This window comes from Rousettus aegyptiacus, unplaced genomic scaffold (assembly GCF_014176215.1).
Source record: "Rousettus aegyptiacus isolate mRouAeg1 unplaced genomic scaffold, mRouAeg1.p scaffold_m13_p_16, whole genome shotgun sequence".
In the NCBI taxonomy this organism is placed as follows: Eukaryota; Metazoa; Chordata; class Mammalia; order Chiroptera; family Pteropodidae; genus Rousettus; species Rousettus aegyptiacus.
The window spans coordinates 6,167,977-6,185,126 of record NW_023416291.1 but is presented as its reverse complement, the minus strand read 5'-3'; the positions used below and the strand labels follow the sequence as shown (position 1 = coordinate 6,185,126).

Below are 17,150 nucleotides of genomic sequence, written 5' to 3'. Positions count from 1 at the left end.
GATCGAGTTGTCTGTGGGGCATAATCAGCGTAGTTCATGTGTGTGAGAATGGCTACGTGGGTTCCTGCAGGTGGTCCGCAAAGTTGAGGCAGCAGCGAAGCCCTGGGGCGGGAAGTGAGAGACCTACAATTGAGGGACACAAGGTGTTGTCAGTTCCCTGAGATTAACCGGTTGCCGGAGTAACAAGTTAGCTGAGAGGATTGGAGGTGGGTGGGAAGAGCTTTCTAATGCACTGTGGGAGGAAGGCTCTAATGCAGCAATATGTAAAAGACAATGGAAAAATAAATGGGGAAGAGGAGCTGATCCTTGGGCTTTGAGGTGTGCGTAAAAGTGCTTAGGGCTTACTGCAATTGCTTCATCCGTTTGCTACCCTTTTTCTTTTTAAATATCAGATTAATTAGATTCATCACTTTCTGCCCCAAAAGTCTAACATTAAAAAAAAAAAAAGCAGAAGAGGAAAAATATATTTTTTTTCTGTAGCAAAAATTTCTTTAATGTCAAAAAAAAAAAAAGGTATCTTAAGGCTATATATATATATTTTCCTCTGGGCTGTGACTTATACTTTACTGGTGCGGGCGTTATTGGGGCAGTACGGGGCGGGGGAGGGGCAGAAACATTCAAAAGCACCTGAATAAACGCATGCACCCACTGTGCTGTCTATTGAGGTGGTGAGAAGAATCTGCATGACACTGGTGACCATTCAAATGCAGCAAGGAAATGCATTTGTGCACATATTAAAGGAATGATTATTCTTTCATGATCCTGAAGTTGAAAAAAAAAAAAACAAGTTTCTATAGGGTGCACTGTTTGTATCTTACTAATAGAAAATTTTTGAAAATTCTTTGGTTAAATTGCATGTTTCTTTTTCAAAAGAAAATGTTTATATGACGTTTTTGCTTGCTTAGTATTTGAATAAGGAAGGCATTCTTTATCTAGATGAGATGCTTAAAAAACATCTAAACAGATAAAGAGATACATAATAGGTTTTAGAAGCTCACAAACCACATCATTCAAATGCAATATTTTATACGGTTGTGCTTGTGATCTAGAATATTTTCCGCCACAGTACAGTTACAATTTATATTTTAACCTTCGATTCAGAGGGACCGATTCACTTCCATAATTCTGGATACTCTAAAATGTATCTTTTTCTGTTGTTGTTCTGATAGTTTTATATGCATTTATTAAATTATTTCAGGTGACTTATAAATAAATAGTCCAGGATTATTTTAAACACGGCTTTCCTATCCGAAACTGGCAGATAATCACTATATCAAATTAGCTAGTTGCTACTATCAATTTTTTAAAATAACTTCTGAATTTATCTAAGAGGGCTAGCACTCCCATCATGATATGTAATTATAGTGCTTTTTGTAAACATCAGCATTTATCTTACACCAGCTCTTTTCAGATGGAAAACAAAATCAATTTTAAAAAGTTCATAAGTCACATTTAACCGGCAGCAACGATTATTTAATGGAACAGCATAAACTTGAAGCGAACGCCATTTAATGTGCAGCTCATTTTAGAACGGTATTTTATTAAGGCACACTTTACATATAGCAAAATCACAAATCTTAAAATATATACAGCTTGAGGAATGTTGACAAAGGTATGCATCAAGGTATCGACCATGATGCAGATCAAGATACAAAACATTTGACCACCCCAGAAAAGGCCCCCGTGCCCCTCTTCCAGGTAATCTGAATCCCCCACCCTTACGCAGAGCGGCTGTGTCCTGATTCACTATAGCCTACTTTTGTCTATCATCGGCCTTCACATAAATTATTACACAGTATGTTGTATCTGGTTCATTTTGCTCAGAGTAATGCTTCTGAGATTCATCTGGTTTGCTGCATGTATCAATAGGCCATTTCTTTTCTAGGTGGAGTATTCCGTTGTCTATGTCATATAATCCACTCTCCCAGGGATGGAAATTTGTTTAGTTTCGTGCAGTTACGCATCAAGCTGCTGTGAACGTTCATGTCTTTTGAGTATTATCTGGAAATAAAACTGCTGAATCAGAGGGTGGGTATGTATTTAACTTTACTAGAAATTGCCAAACAGTTCTAAAGTGGTGGTACCATTGTACATTCTTACCCACAGCATGAAAGTTCCAGCTATGTTATCTTCTCAGTAATGCTCGTATTGTCAGTTTTTTCTATTTTAGCCAGTTAGCCATTGTGTGTATTTTGTAATAGTAGTCATTTTGTGGTATCTTCCTGCAGTTTTAATTCACATTTCTTTGAAGATAAGTGAGGTTGATAGCCTTTTTATATACTTATTGGCCTTTTTCTATATTCTGGGAAGTATCTGTCCAAGTCTTTTTTATTACTGGTTTGTGGTTCCTTATATATTTTGAGTAAGAGTCCTCTGTCAGATGTGTATATTTTGAATATTTTATCCCAGTTGGTAGCTTGTTTTTTCACATTCTTAATGGAGGCTTTCGATGAGTAGCAGCTTTTAATTCTGATGAAGTTCAATTTATCTTTTTTTCTCTCTTTTAATTAGTGTTTTTTTTTATATCCTATTTGAAATCGGTCCCCTCTAAATTGTGAAGACTTTCTCCTGGAATTTTTTATTTCACCAGTCACATTTAGGTTCGTTTTTCTGTAGAATATTAGATAGGCTGCAAGGTTTATTTTTTTCATGTTTTTCCCAGTTATTCCAACACTATTTGTCAAAGAGGTTATCCTTTTCCTTTTCAATACATTGGCACCTTTGTCAAAAACCAACTGACCCTTTCTGGTTTCTCTTTTCTGTTCCATTGATATGTTTGTCTAAATTTAGGCCAAGGTCATATTAACTTCACTACTGACGCTTAGTAATGTCTTTAAAGCCAGGTTGTAGAAGTCCTCCAACTTACTCTTTTTCAAAATTGTTTTGGCTTCACATTTCCACATAAAATTTAAATCAATTTGTCAGTTTCTATGCAAAACGTCTTCTAGGATTTTTAACTGTGATTGCATTGAATCTATAGATCATTCTGGGCAGCGATCACAAATTAGGCAGTTTATTTTCTCCTGTATAAAGAAGTTTGTAGGTAGGTGGTCCACCTAGATGATTATGCTGTTTGGGACCCAGGCTCCTGTGTCTTTCTCCTCATCTACCCCCGGGTCTGCTTCTCACTGACACAATGCAGCTAGAGTGTTACCTCAGCTATTCACTCCACAATTCAGGAAAAAGGAAGAGGAGCTTCCAAAGGATAAAAGGTGGCTGGCAGCTGAGTCTTTCATCTTTCAGGCATCTTTTCTTGAAACCCCACTGAAAACTGCATACTTGTATCTCCTTGGCGTGAACTGTTTTATAGGGTCATTTCTATCTGCAAAGGAATCTGGGAAAATGTAGTTTTTGAGTTGAGTCCCCCTACCCCCCAAATTATAGTTCTGTTAGTAAAGGAGAACATATATTGTCGGGTAGGCAGCTAGGTATGCACAAGTAATAAAGGGTCTTCTGAAAGACTGCTGATCTGAGTTAAGAATGCTAGAGAAGGACCAGGTTTGGGGTGGTTCCAAGATGATCTACTAGGTGGCTTCGAGTTCTGAAATACGTTACAACAGAAAAATTCAAAAAATTTTAGACCAGGAGTGTTTAACGGTTACGAAATAAAATGAAGACATTTTGACACCTTGTTTAACTGTATTAAGAAAATATCATTTCTATGTAAATAAAAGCAGAACCGGTTGCCCAAATTCAGGATACTTCATTCCATTTCCTTATATAGGGTAAAAATAGTCCTAAGACAGGAAAAACAGCTAAACAACATATGTCTTAATGATGCCCTGACAGATCTGGATGTCCTAATTGACTGCAATAGGTCACTGTTTTCTACTCGTTTCAAGAATGAATGGATGATTCCGAGTAAAGAATTAATGTCTATCACGTGACGTTGAAAAACGTACAAATACGATGTTCCAGTCTCAGGCCGGCTGAGGATTACAGAAGTGGGAAGAGAAATGATGATTCTGATTGACAGGGTCAGGGACATCTGGGGTGTGGTGACGCAAGGCAGACGGCAGAACTCACTGACATGCTGGTTCCTGGGCTGAGCGACTCGGAAACATTTTACCTTTACAGATAAAATAACCTACGAACTTTCTATTTTCTTGTCAACTTACATAAAACCTGCCAGAGGGATATTATTCTTTCACTGACCTTTATGAAAATATTTATTGTGGAAATGTGTTCGTGGTATCTTGAAAGAGATTATACGTATGATTTACCTTAAAAGGTATAGAGAAGAAATGATTGATACGGTCATCTACTATACTCCTATACATCAGGTTTCTCTATTAGCCACAGGGCTGATTCTGGTTGTTTCCATTCTTCTCCAAGCGGTGTGTTAAAACTGAAAGGCTTGAAGTATTCCAGACGATGGCTAAATGCAAAGAAAAAGAAGGTGGGAATTAAAATGAATTATGCACTTGTGAAACAGTTGTCGTCCGGAAGGGCTATTCGTTTTGTCACATCTGTGGTAGAACATTCTATTTTAGAAATACCAAAGGTGAGATATACTCTATACGTACAATTTTCTCACTCTAGCTATCGTTCAGCTCTGAAAACATTCACCCACATCCAAAAGCACTCTCCTTCCACTTCTACAAATAGCTCCCTCAGAGCTGAGGGGAGAAGTAAAAATCAACCCTCAAAATCTGACTCATTCCATCTAGCCTTAAACAAATCAATTATACTCTTATGGCTGTTTTCCTATCTAAATTTTGACATAGCTTATATCGGTCACAGAAACAATCATTTTAAATTTTTCATCCCCATGGATCAGATGAATCAACTATAAATACCTCACGGGGACAGTGTGGCTAAAGCAAAGGAGGTTAATGTAAAAGGGAGTTAACCCTAGTTCCTTCCTTTTCAGAAACATCATTTAACTATTATGGGGATTTCCATTGTGGCTTAATAAGAGAGAGAGGGTTCCCTAACATGTGGAAGTAGAACTCAGCTCTGCAGGGAATCACTCAACCTTGGCTCTGCCCTGGCCAGTGGTTTCACCATATTTTTATCCTAGGGTAGCTTCCAATAACATACATAGGAAGAGTCTGAATACAAAGAAGTATTAGATGGCGAAGAGCCAGAAAAACTCAGCCATCTTGGTATGAGGGCTCTGAGTCACTTTCACCTAGATTCCTGTCCCATTCTGCCACCTGGCCAGACTGAACCGGTTTGAGTCACGAGTGTCAATCTCGGATGAAGAGGTTAAGGAACAGACAGTGAAGGACAAGAAAAAGGAAAAGAGGCTCGTTTGAAAGGGTTAGGACTAGGGAGAAAAGCAAAGGGAAAGGGTAAAATAGTGTCGGGCACAATGAAGGAATAGGCTGGAAGAAATAAAAGCACAGTAGAGTGAAGAGCGAGCACGGCAGGAAGGAGAAGGCAAACAGGGAGGAAGGACAGCACCTTCCACGAGTAAAAAGGCAGGAGAGTCAGTCTGCGGTGGCGAAGCCAGCTGGGATGTCTGTGAGGCGTGTCTGAACACACAGACTCTGGGGACCATGTGGGCCACGCCAAGGGGATGTAGAGCGGGAGTCACAGCTTGTCCCAGGACAGCAGCTGTGTCTGCTGCAGTCCATACGCATTCACAAGGCTGGCCGGAAAGATATGACAAGTGTAGGAGACACCTTGTGTAGGGGATACCTTGGCTTATGTGCCTGCTGCTCCACAGGGCCCCTACCGGGAACATGGCTGCTAAAGGGAAATTCAAAGCCACACCGTCCCCATCAGGTATTTATTGTTGATTCGTAATACTATCAGTCCAGATGCAATTTACCAACGAGGAGTCTTTTTTATCACAAGCAATGTTGCCAGAAACCCGGTTGACATGTTTATGGGGAAGAGAGCTAGAGAGAGTTAAGTGAAGGTCACATTCTCCAGCACCAAAGGAAAGGTTTTATTGACCCTTGGTTCACACTAGGAAACCGGATGCCTCTGGACATTTAGCTGTGAAAGTGAATTTCATGAGTGAATTTGCAACCATACTTCTATATCAGCTGTCGCAATATTCACTAAGGGAGATTACTCACATACTGCTATGGAAATGTAAGTGCTGTACGGACAGCAACGAAAGAAGCTAAGTCTGTCCAAAGTCAGTGAGTCAAGTATTTACTGAAGACCGTCAGCGAACACAGTACCCTGCCAGGTGTTTGTACACGCATGTCTTCTTTGACCAAGAGAAGTTATCACTGTTCCACTAAGAGTTTTCCAAAAAACTCTCACCATCAGAACGTATCTTCATTTATTTTTTTACTTACAAATCAGGTTTTTGTCCTTGTTGCAATTCATGCTGAGGTACAGGGTAAAGAGCTTCATAGCTTCTTTCATCTTTTGATCCATGAATTGCGAATGAATTGAATTTTGTCACATTTGATGGAAAATAACTCCAAGGAAGAAAAGCTCTGCCCTCCCAATTTGTTTCTCTTCTGGACACTTTGAATGATAAAGCAAGTTCTTGCTACAGAAACAATATGTGAAATACAAAAGGTAAATTCAGATTTGTACTCTAAACATATATATGAGACATATAATAAAGTATTATCTATATCCTGTATACTTAAGGACGTCGCCTTATATTTTTATTTACTTACTTTCCACACATTTCTTCTTCCAGAGAGTAAAAGCACCAAATGCTGTCCGTGGCTGTCAAAATTAAAATTCTTCATGAGTGTTTGAAAGAAACAAACATTTTCTTCACTATCTTTCATATCTGTAATACGTGTATTTATAACTAACTATCCAAATAATTAAAAGATGAACTATGTCTATTGGATAATTATAGGAAAAGCCAGTAGTTTCAGTTACTTTAAAAATGACATCTTGGAGGTTACTATTTTCCGATTATAGTCAAATGCGTAAAGGTACACATGTTCAGATTGCTTCTCATATTCTTTAAATAAGAAATTATATAAACTACTTTAATTTGTTAGATGATGCAAAGTATACAAATGGGCAGGGGAATATTATGGCATTTGGAGTTTATAATAAAACCGATTTTGAAAACTAAAGTACCCTAAAGGAAGCTGGCATCAATTTCGAGGTCTGAATCCAAAAACTTTTCTACAAATTATTTCTATAAGAAAACTATCTTGAATCTCATTAGGAAGACAGAAAATACAAAACATAGATTGTCTGAAATTAGTGAGCATGCCAAAGATTTTAATTTGTGTCTATTCTCTCACACAACTGTCCTCAACTTGTCTCGTTTCTTATGTTTTCCTGCTTTCTACCACTAGTTCAGATACCGATGTCACATTTTCAAAGAGAAATACAATATATCCTCAACAGGAAATTCTAATAAGAGAGCATAATTGAGGCTAGCCAGAGCAATAAGAATCAAAGAGTTTCAAGTTTTTACATGAAACAAACTTATTGTCTATGAAAAAGACTATACCTAAACATTTCTATATAGGTAGTCCCTGGTGAGCTTTTCATGGAGAATTGCCTTCAGTAAACTATCTAACAGAAGACAGTATTCTTTTCTTCTACTTATTTTTATTGTTATCATGCAAGCTTAAGAATATCCAGGGAGAAGTAAAAGTTGTTGCAAATTAAAACAACAATATTCTTCACTGCTTTCCTAGAGATTAACTGTTAGAAGCAAAACCATGATTCTTGATTACTGACAGTCCTGATGTATGTGAAACTGAACTACTTAAAGGGTTTTTTTTTTAACTTTTAGAATTTATTAATTTTGTACGTAATCGTTATTGTGTAATTTCTTAACAAAAGAATCTAATTATCCTATCCATCCATTGCCAAATCATTACTTTATGGAAATAAACTGATATTTTCGTCGAATAAAAGTAAACCTAAGGATGCAACTTTAAAATTCTAGCAGATCTAAGTTCTTTACTGTCTTGTAGACAAGGTATAAATCTACTTTTTCCTTAGCTTTCTCACCTGTAGGTGAAAATAATAACACCAGGTAAATTTTTTTTTAACCTATACAACATTTTAGGAGCATCAATCATGTTTTTCAATAAAAGATTTTGGCATGTTAATTGGAAAGTAACACACACAAAAAATGTTATTCTTCTAAAAAATATAATTGTGAAGAGCTAGAGTTTCCATATTACAATTACCAAACCATCAAAATAAGGGAAAAAAAATGGCATCGAAAATCTCATTTAAATCAATTGCTGGAACTTTCGGCCCAGTCTACAAAGGGAAAAAAAGGCTACTGGATATTAGATACTGATAGACATTTAAAATGAATGATCACAATACAAAAAATATTTCATTATGTATATTTTACTAATTTAAAATTTGCTAGAATATAGATGAGAGGTGGGCATAAATTTACTTTTTTATATCTATAGGACAAAAAATGTCAACCAGGTAAAGAAGTTTCCCAAGGGAATGGATAAATTTGAACAAAGAGAGTCCCAGGTTAATACTTTAAATGACTCTAGGAAAAGCCATGTGTGATTTAACTTTTATCCCTGGCATTGAATGCAAAGTGACATAGTATACACTCAATAAATGATGAATAAATACAGAACTACATGAATATGTTCTTATGGAATACATAAAATTAAAATTTATTGTAGCCATTAAAAAATTCCCTGAAAGAAACATTTTCATAAACTAGCTCAATTTATTATATCTATATGTCTCCTTTTGTTTCTGAATAGCTTATACATAATAATGCAAATTTATAGAGTAAATAATGAATGTTTTGAAATGATTTCTCATTTTATGAAAAAAGTTCAAATTTATAGAAAAATCAACTACACAGGAAAACAGAAATAATGTCAATATTTTCAAACATTTACAACATATATTCTAACGTGTATTTTATATGACATATTTAGTTGAAAATAAATAATTATATTTAATTTGGATAAATGCAGATTAGCATTTCCCTTAGTTAGTTGGAATCAGTGTTTTTACTATGACCACATGATTTATAAGTAGAAAACGAGATGTTCCAACTATGTAATAATGAGTAAGAAAAAATATTTTATACTTACGGGCAAAGTTCAACTTCTAAATACTGTTCAGTTATGTCATTCAAGAAAAATGCTTCCACAACTGTTGAAACAGAGATACAAAATATTGAGAAATTTAATTATGCTTTGACAATAAACAAGTTCTTATTTCTATAGAATATAAAATAAATTTACTCATTATTTTTAATTATAGCTCTGTCCCCAATAAATAAAAGACAAAGAAAATAAACAGACATTGCCTGGAAATAAATCATCATCAAATTTTCCCATATCACATTACCATAAATTAAAAAGATTAATAAAACCTATTGCTGGTGAGGTTGTAAAGAAACCAACATTAACACACAGGGTTTGAGCCAGTTATCTTCTTGGAATTTATCCTAAGGAAATAATCAGACAACTGGGAAAAAAAAAAGTATAATGCTAGTCATCAAAATATTGCTCAAAAATTGGAAATTATCTAAATGATTATTTCCTATTATATAGGAAAATTTTCTATTATATAAATAAATCTTTTATTATAAAGGAAGGCTACTAAATTATGGAATTTATGTATTCCATGCAATACAGCCATTAAAATCAAAGACAGTTATATATTTTTTGACATGGGAAGATATGCATGATATTTGATAAGACAACTATAGAGCAATAACCAAATGTACAAATAAACAAACCTTTCAATGTAGGAGTAAATGATGCTGCAGAGAGGAAAATCTTATATAGAGATCATATTCAGAAGGGTAAAACTTAGCCTGGAAAGAACAGAAGCCTGAGAAGGTTTTTAAATAGATGAATGATGAGTTTAAATTTTTATTTTAGATAAATCACTCTGGTTTCCAAGAGTGAAGGATGGACTTAAGGGGAAAAAAGACTACTTAGGAGGCTCTACTCTAACTGAGGTAAAAGATAATGAACGCCTAACCTATACAGACTTGGTGAAAATGAAGAGGAGGTACTGAATTAGGGAAACATTTCAGGAGGTGAAATAGGAAGGACTTAGTATGAAAAAAGAAAAAAGAAAGGAAAAAAATCCAAATATGGATAATGAGAGAGAAGGATGGCTTGGAAAAATCTCACATTTCTGTATTTGGTGATTTGATGTACTGGAGTGCCTCTGATTGAGATTGGGCAATTAGGGAAAGAAGCAGGTTCATGGGAAAAGTGGATACGTTGAGTTTGGGACTTGTTGAGTTTGGTGCCTGTAGTATCTCCAGTAGAAATGTCACTCGGGTTGTGTACACCAGTAGGAAGCTGGTATATAAAAGACAACATATGCTTAACATATGATACATTAACAGTAATAAAATGCATGCTATACAGATGGAACAGAGAAAGTAGATGTCAATAGGAGCTAGAAGAATTATCAAAGGTTTCTTTGAAGAAATGGAACCTGACTTAGACCTTGAACCATGTGTGTCAGGGGCAGGACAAATAGCCTGAGACTGGGAGAGAATATGGCTGGACAGTAAGACCATTGCTATCGGAAGCCAAGAGCTTTTTGTTGAATATGATAGCCAATTCACGAGTACCCCAAAGGTTACAGGAAGGGTTTGGACTTTATCTTAGAGACAGTAATAGTTTGTGATCTGGGGAATGCCATCGTAAATAGCATTTCAGAAAGATAAATTCGGTAGCTTAATTAGAAACATTAGAGGGGATCATATAGCAAACCTGAAACAGTGCAATTTCAAGTCGTCTTTTAGCCCTCATGTGATATGTGAGATTACTTGCCAGTACTTGTAAAATAAAAACTACATTTCATGTTGAAGTTGATAGTGTTTCTATAAGACGTAAAACATCCCAAAACTGTCATAAAGAAGGTTTATACTATTAAAGTGGCAATTTGAAGATACTTAAAGACAAAATAGGAATGCTAAATTCTTCCTAAAATAGGTAACAGACGTAAAAGAAGGACATATGGCAGCAATTTAAAAATCTGGATTCATAATTGCCATTTTTCATTGTTCTAGTTACATAGTTCAAGTCATATAGGTAATGGCGAAAAGGTCAAAATGAGAGATTGGTAAGAAACATCAGAAACTGCGTCAGTTGCTCAGAAGCCTTCACTTCCTTATAGCAAGATAAAATAATAGTTCCGTGAGAGATTATTATAAAAAGATTTACGTTTGCAATAAAATACAGTACTTCCACATACCTTCATAATTCCACAGTTCATTGAAAGGCTTTCCTGGTTCTCCCAGTGGGGCTGGAGGATCATTGAAAAATGGAGCATTAACTTCCATCATCACTCCTTCGTCACCTGGACTCAGCCTGACAAACACTGGCTCATGCTTCACGGGAAAGCCATCCCAAGTGTGTTCAATTTTAAAATCCATATTTAGACTCTAAATGAAATAAAAAAAAAACATATTAAAACAAACTCTTTAATAATATGCAATTGTTTCTTTTAGTTTGAAATAAAATGAAAATTTCCATGACAAATGGCAGGCAAGAAGGTAACAGGGTAACCAGAACGCGGTTCTGAGAGTCAAAAGGCCATTCCTGTTTTGGCAAATCACAAGTACTGAGTTCTACTATAAGACAGGTAGTTGGATCCTAAAGGCTTTGCCTTTAAGTCTAGACCCTAAATTATTTTTTTAAAACTGTCCACTGCAGAAACTGATAATTTACTTAACAACTACAAGTACTATGAGTTAATATGTCATCCTTTGTTTATTATTAGAAAATGAGTAGGTGTCTGAATTACAGGATCTCTGTGGAATCAAAATCTTTATAATAAAATTCAATTTCATAAAAAACGATTCAACAGAAATACAGCTATTAACACCTGTTCTTTTGGCTAAAACCTGTTTCTTTTGGGGGTGGGATTGGGGGACTCTGACCTTTTGAAGATTAGCAGAGTTTAATATTATATTCCTTGGTCTCAGGGTATATAGATTGTCTTAGCTTTTTCAATTTTTGTTATTTCAAATGTTAAACGACCAACTGCTTGGTTATTTCCTTCTCACCAATGGAGAAATGGGAAAAGAATCTGCCATCGCTTAAATTTTGAAAGAGATTAAGTATATTTAACACATGTAGTACTTGTATTTTAAACTGTTTCTCTATGGATTAAATGGAAGGACACAGTATATTAATAAAATTGCATTTTGTCGAACACTATGGACAAGGCATTTTATTAATTAACTCATTTAATTTCACAAGAAACTTGCAGAGGAACTATTATCATCCTTATCACCAAAAAAAAAAAAAAAAAAAAAAAAAGCAACAGCAACAACGACAAAAACAAACAGATTTTTCCAAGGTTACATGTCTGGAAAATCAAGAAATTGAACCAATGTCAGCCATGTTTTCCCAGATGAAATCATTTTAGGGATCTTAAGGAGATCAAAACCTTATTTCAGGAGTGGTGGATTTCCCAAGTTATACTAGGTCCTTATGTCTTGTTCAGAAGATAATCTTGATTAGTAAATGTCATTTTCAGGCTCTAACTTACTTATTTGAATTCTATGAATGCATTTCCTTGCTTCATATATTATTTTTAATGAAAGTAATACAGTTGCTGAATTTTGAATACATTTATTTCGATGGACGTGTATTAAGTAACAACTATGTGTCAAGCATTGGTAGACCTAAATATGCAGGTTGTCACGTAAGGAATCTAACATCTCCAAAATCCTTCTTCTAAAGTATGTAGCTTTTCCTAATTTTCACTACATGCTAACGAATTTTAATAACTAATCTCTAGAATTAGAAAGTATTGCAAAAGGATAAGTTCAGCGATTTAAACCGAAATAAGCTGAGTGAATAAGATGGTGTAAATTGAGTCTAATTTATGTGAAATTTAGTTCTGATTTGTATAGAATATCTCACTAATAAGTGTATTTTCTTTAGTTGAAATATCAAGACAGTGTCTTCAAAAAGAAATGTATAACCCTCTACCTCAAATTTTGATACTAGTAAGTACCTTATTATAGCATATAGGAAGAAATAAGAATAAATCGAAATGCTAGAAACGCTTGTTAAATCTGATTCTGGAGCCAATATGCTGTTCTCCTAACTTTGAGCTTGACAATTCTTGACAAGCCTGGCAAAATATAGCTCAGCAACTAGGAAGGTTCACTCAGTCTTCATACAACCATCACATCCACAAAAATGTGGCACACATCAAGGAACCCCTACCCTATTCAGTGGGCTTCCACGAAAAAAAAAATTAACTCCCAGCTCTTTTAAACAATCATCTCCGTCTCTAAATGGAATTAAACCATATCCAATAGCAAGCTCCTAAAAGTGGCCCAACACTTCCATGCACACATGGTGGGTCTTAAGGTCACAGTAACGCATACTTTAAAGGTTTCAAATTACTTCCAATCCTACCTGGAAGATTATTAGAAATAAAAGGTAAAAGCAGAGATTAGAAGGTAGCGGTACCCGAAGCCATTCTACTGGTTCCTTCCACCTTTCCTCCGAAGATTTCTTTGAGCATTATCTAAAAATTACTTCGAGAAATAATGACTAGACTTCCATCACCAAGAAGGAGTGCCATGGCAGACATGTGCAAGGGTAGAATATAATTTTGGCTTTACCTGCATAAAATGCCTTTAGTTTCTTATCAGAAGGACAAATTTGCTAATTTGTTTAAAGAACACTTATGTCCATTTAAGTGTATATAATATTTATAATACAATCAACCTATAGTCTTGCCCACTAGTTTACAATCTGATCTAAAGATAACATGGACTCAGAGAGACACAACTGATTCTCCTTTCAACAACCTGGGGATACTCAGGACTACTGCCTGAGGCTAGACGCCCCGCCCCCCATCCCCACCTTGCAATGTCTTTGCTTGCACATGTGCCCATATGAAGGATACAAAATTAAATGGTCGACATTCCCAATCCGGGCTGTGTGCTTCCCAGCCGCACTCCACTCCCCGTCATTCTCCATTGCCCATACACTACTCCATTTTGATCCACAGCTCTTACACCGTACGGCATATCTGCTTCTTGTCTCTACTTCACCAGCCGGAATACCTGTAAGTACTGGGAACTAATTTATTTGTTGAGTGAAGAACTGTTGCAGTCTCTGGATCTAAAATTTCATGGTTTCAAGGTCTTGTGCAAGAGAAATTAACTCTTAGTGGTATCATCCTCTCTTTCAACACTATATACCAAAACAATGGCAAATAACTAAGATTATATAGCATATCTAAAAATTTCCTTTCGATTTAGTTAATGAAAGATTTATTAGCTACTTACTTTGTTTCAGGCACCATGCTAGGTGCTAGGGAAATAAAGTATAACAAAGAAGTCTATAGGCAGTTGAGGATGATTCTCATATAGCTAATCAACCAGGTCCATTATCAACTGGTTCATTTTGCAGGCCGATGTAATAAAATTGGATACACCAAGGAGGACCTACCCTCACCCGTATCGCTTTTCATCACCTATTTGAATTTTATACTATGATAAACACATTACTATTCAAAAATAAATGAATAATTTAAAATATTTTTTAAGGCTGAGTCTCTTAAACAGTATGGTCAACTACCTACCTCTTTTCTCGTTTATATTATATATGCTGAACATTTCTAAAAAGTCAGAATGAATATTAGGGACATTAGTGAAGGAATATCATTCACCGTCATCGCTACCCTACTACGCAATTTTAATGTTGGCTGTTTACATGTTCTTAAAAGAATGTTTATGGTTAATCTGTTCCCCCCCAACACACACATTTTTAAACTTCTCTTCTTCAAATTACTTTCATCAAAAAATGTCAAAAGTAACTAAATTATTTTCATGCTTTCCCGGTGCTACAGAAAGACCTTTAAAAGGAGACAGAACTTTAGGGTATTTCAAGCCTAGGAGAGAGGGGGTAAAAATCCAGGCTAAGGAAGTTACGGAAAAGGTGTTTTCTCAACAGAACGTTTTGCGAGGGAAATTTCCAATTTCCTCTAGTCACGAAATTTTCTCTTCTACAGAAATTCTTTCCAGTTCGTATCCTTCTCTCCCCTCCTCCCCTGCCCAAGAGAAACGTAGAAATGAGGAAGTCAGCAGAAAGGGGGAGTGAAGTGTGCCAGGGGGAGGAGGCAGGCACAAAAAATAAGTTATCAGGAAAAAAAAAACCCGCTAACGACGAGCCTGGGCGAAGAAGCAGGGACCGAGAGCGAAGAGAGCGCGAGGCGAGAACACAAACCCGCAGACCCGGGAGCTGCTCCGCAGGACGCACCACTGGCTCCCTCTTTCCCGCGGAATTCACTGGAAAGGGCTCAGCCGTAGGCTCCGCCCAGCCGCCTACACGTTCTGGAGGAGGGACTTGGAGGACTGCAGCAGATACCTGATTTCTCCAGGAAAGAAAAATGCTGAAGGAACCACCAGTGAACCTCTAAAGGCTTTTAATCATTCTACTGAAGTGAGAGCTGTTTTCTAGGCGAAGGAAGGGGGTCACTCAGCGATATAAATACCGTGCAACAATTTGAAAATCAACTGTAAATCATTAAGATTACAGGAGAGCACACACAGCAATAATTCACTCAATGCAACTAAAGGCTCACTGGCTATATAAGCCAAACCTGTAAATTATATTTACACTAGCTACAAATAATATCGCCCTAGCTATAAATTATATTTCACTGCTGAGAGGCATACACATAGTCAAGGATTGTAACACTGCGACCAGACTGCCTGGATTCAAATCCCAATTCAGACATTTTCCAATTGGGATCCGCATCAAGTTATTGTAAAAGAATTTTAAAGTTTTATATATATATATATACACACACACACACATTTTTTTCCAATTTCAGATATTCAATTTATGCAATGCAAAGACCACTCATCATTTACATCCAAGAGGGGCTCTTTGCTTTCACCAACACTAATACGTCTTACCAATTTTTAATGTAAATGCACAGTTAAGTTTATAATTACTTGTTTGATGCCAAGTTAAATCACAATATGACAATATACAAGGTTCAAATGTAGGAGAGGTACAAGCAGGTTTGGGGGAGTCAGTGGAAAACTAAGAGAAAATGTCATACACTGACCTTTGAAATAAGAGTTGGAGGTTGAACTTTCCATTTCTTCCAACAAGGTTTTGTGTTAACTTCATGACCACTAAAAACCAAATCAAGTCCAATCTTCACTGACTCAAAGCTAAATTAAACTTTTTTATTTTTATGTTTATCAGCTATGCTCCTATATTTAACAGCCAGTCTTGGAGGAAGGAGCCATCTCATTCTCTTAATAGCGAATATGGACAAAGACCACGATAGGACTTCGGCTACCTAAACAGACATTGTTGGACGAACTTTTAAAATTTCTTAAAACATTCCACTAACATTACTTCGTGTAAAAAACGTTATGAATCCAAGTCAACAATACTCAAACTGTTAAAGAGAAAGACAAACTGAACTACATCTATCACATACCAGTTTAGCGAAGCTAATTGGATCCTTAGAAACACATAACCTACCTAAAAAGCACCAGTGGCTAGCTTCCAGTTTACATTTTTTATTGCTAGCATTGAAATTTCCTCCAATGTTAACTGTTAAAACAAAACAATAGGTTTTAAATCCAGACAAAATCATTTTTTAAAGTGAGAATTGTAATCCATCCATAAATGAGAAGTTTTACCTAATTCTTGTAAAAAAATGCAACTTTTGTCTTTTCTTCTTTTTTTGAGGAAGAAAAGTTATCTCTAAAGAAATATCTGCTGAATTTGTGGGACCTCTGGAGTACTTCTAAGTACATGACTTACCACCACACAGTTAAATATTTAAACAACACCCGCCTCCCAGAATGGGCAGGACCATACTTAGCTCCTGGATATTACGAAGTCCATGCTCAGGAATTCCCCAGAGGGTCAGAGGGTCAGCCTTGTGGTTGACTCTGAAGACGCCACTCTGGGTTTCGCTCCCAGCCTCACAACCCCGCATCCTCTCCCCCCTCCCGGCCCCCCGCCTTTAGCAAGCGGGTTCCCCCAGCACAGAAGTGCTAGGTATCAAAGATACTGGGGGAATTTAAAGCAGGTATTGCATGACCTACCTAGGTTTACATTTTGAGGGTTTTCTTTAAAATAAAGAAAACAAGGCAGGGCGCCGCCACCTGCAGACGCAGGTCTCCAGGTTTTCCCGCCTCCTCTCTGGTGGCTCAGCTGGTTGTCATCCCGGTTCCCAGAGCTGGAGCGTTAGCCAATAGCGTGCGAGGACTCCCGGAAGCGTGAGGACGT

General features: G+C 36.4%; 1 protein-coding gene across 5 annotated transcripts; it reads right to left on the bottom strand.

The window, feature by feature from the left end:
• Window positions 1-1,507: 1,507 nt before the first annotated feature.
• On the bottom strand, window positions 1,508-17,095 carry CUNH4orf33 (chromosome unknown C4orf33 homolog). 5 transcript variants are annotated; one of them, XM_016155779.2, is made up of 6 exons: window positions 16,967-17,095; window positions 11,113-11,302; window positions 8,979-9,039; window positions 6,594-6,645; window positions 6,261-6,460; window positions 1,508-4,378 (listed from the first exon to the last, which is right to left on the bottom strand). In XM_016155779.2, exons 2-6 carry the CDS (start codon window positions 11,291-11,293, stop codon window positions 4,273-4,275), a joined length of 600 nt encoding a protein of 199 aa, XP_016011265.2. In that variant the 5' UTR covers window positions 11,294-11,302; window positions 16,967-17,095; the 3' UTR covers window positions 1,508-4,272. The 5 variants fall into 5 exon arrangements, with proteins under 5 accessions (XP_016011265.2, XP_016011266.2, XP_016011269.2 ...); XM_016155780.2 differs by lacking the exon at window positions 16,967-17,095 and adding an exon at window positions 15,967-16,076; XM_016155783.2 differs by lacking the exon at window positions 16,967-17,095 and adding an exon at window positions 15,117-15,219.
• Between the last annotated feature and the right edge of the window lie 55 nt (window positions 17,096-17,150).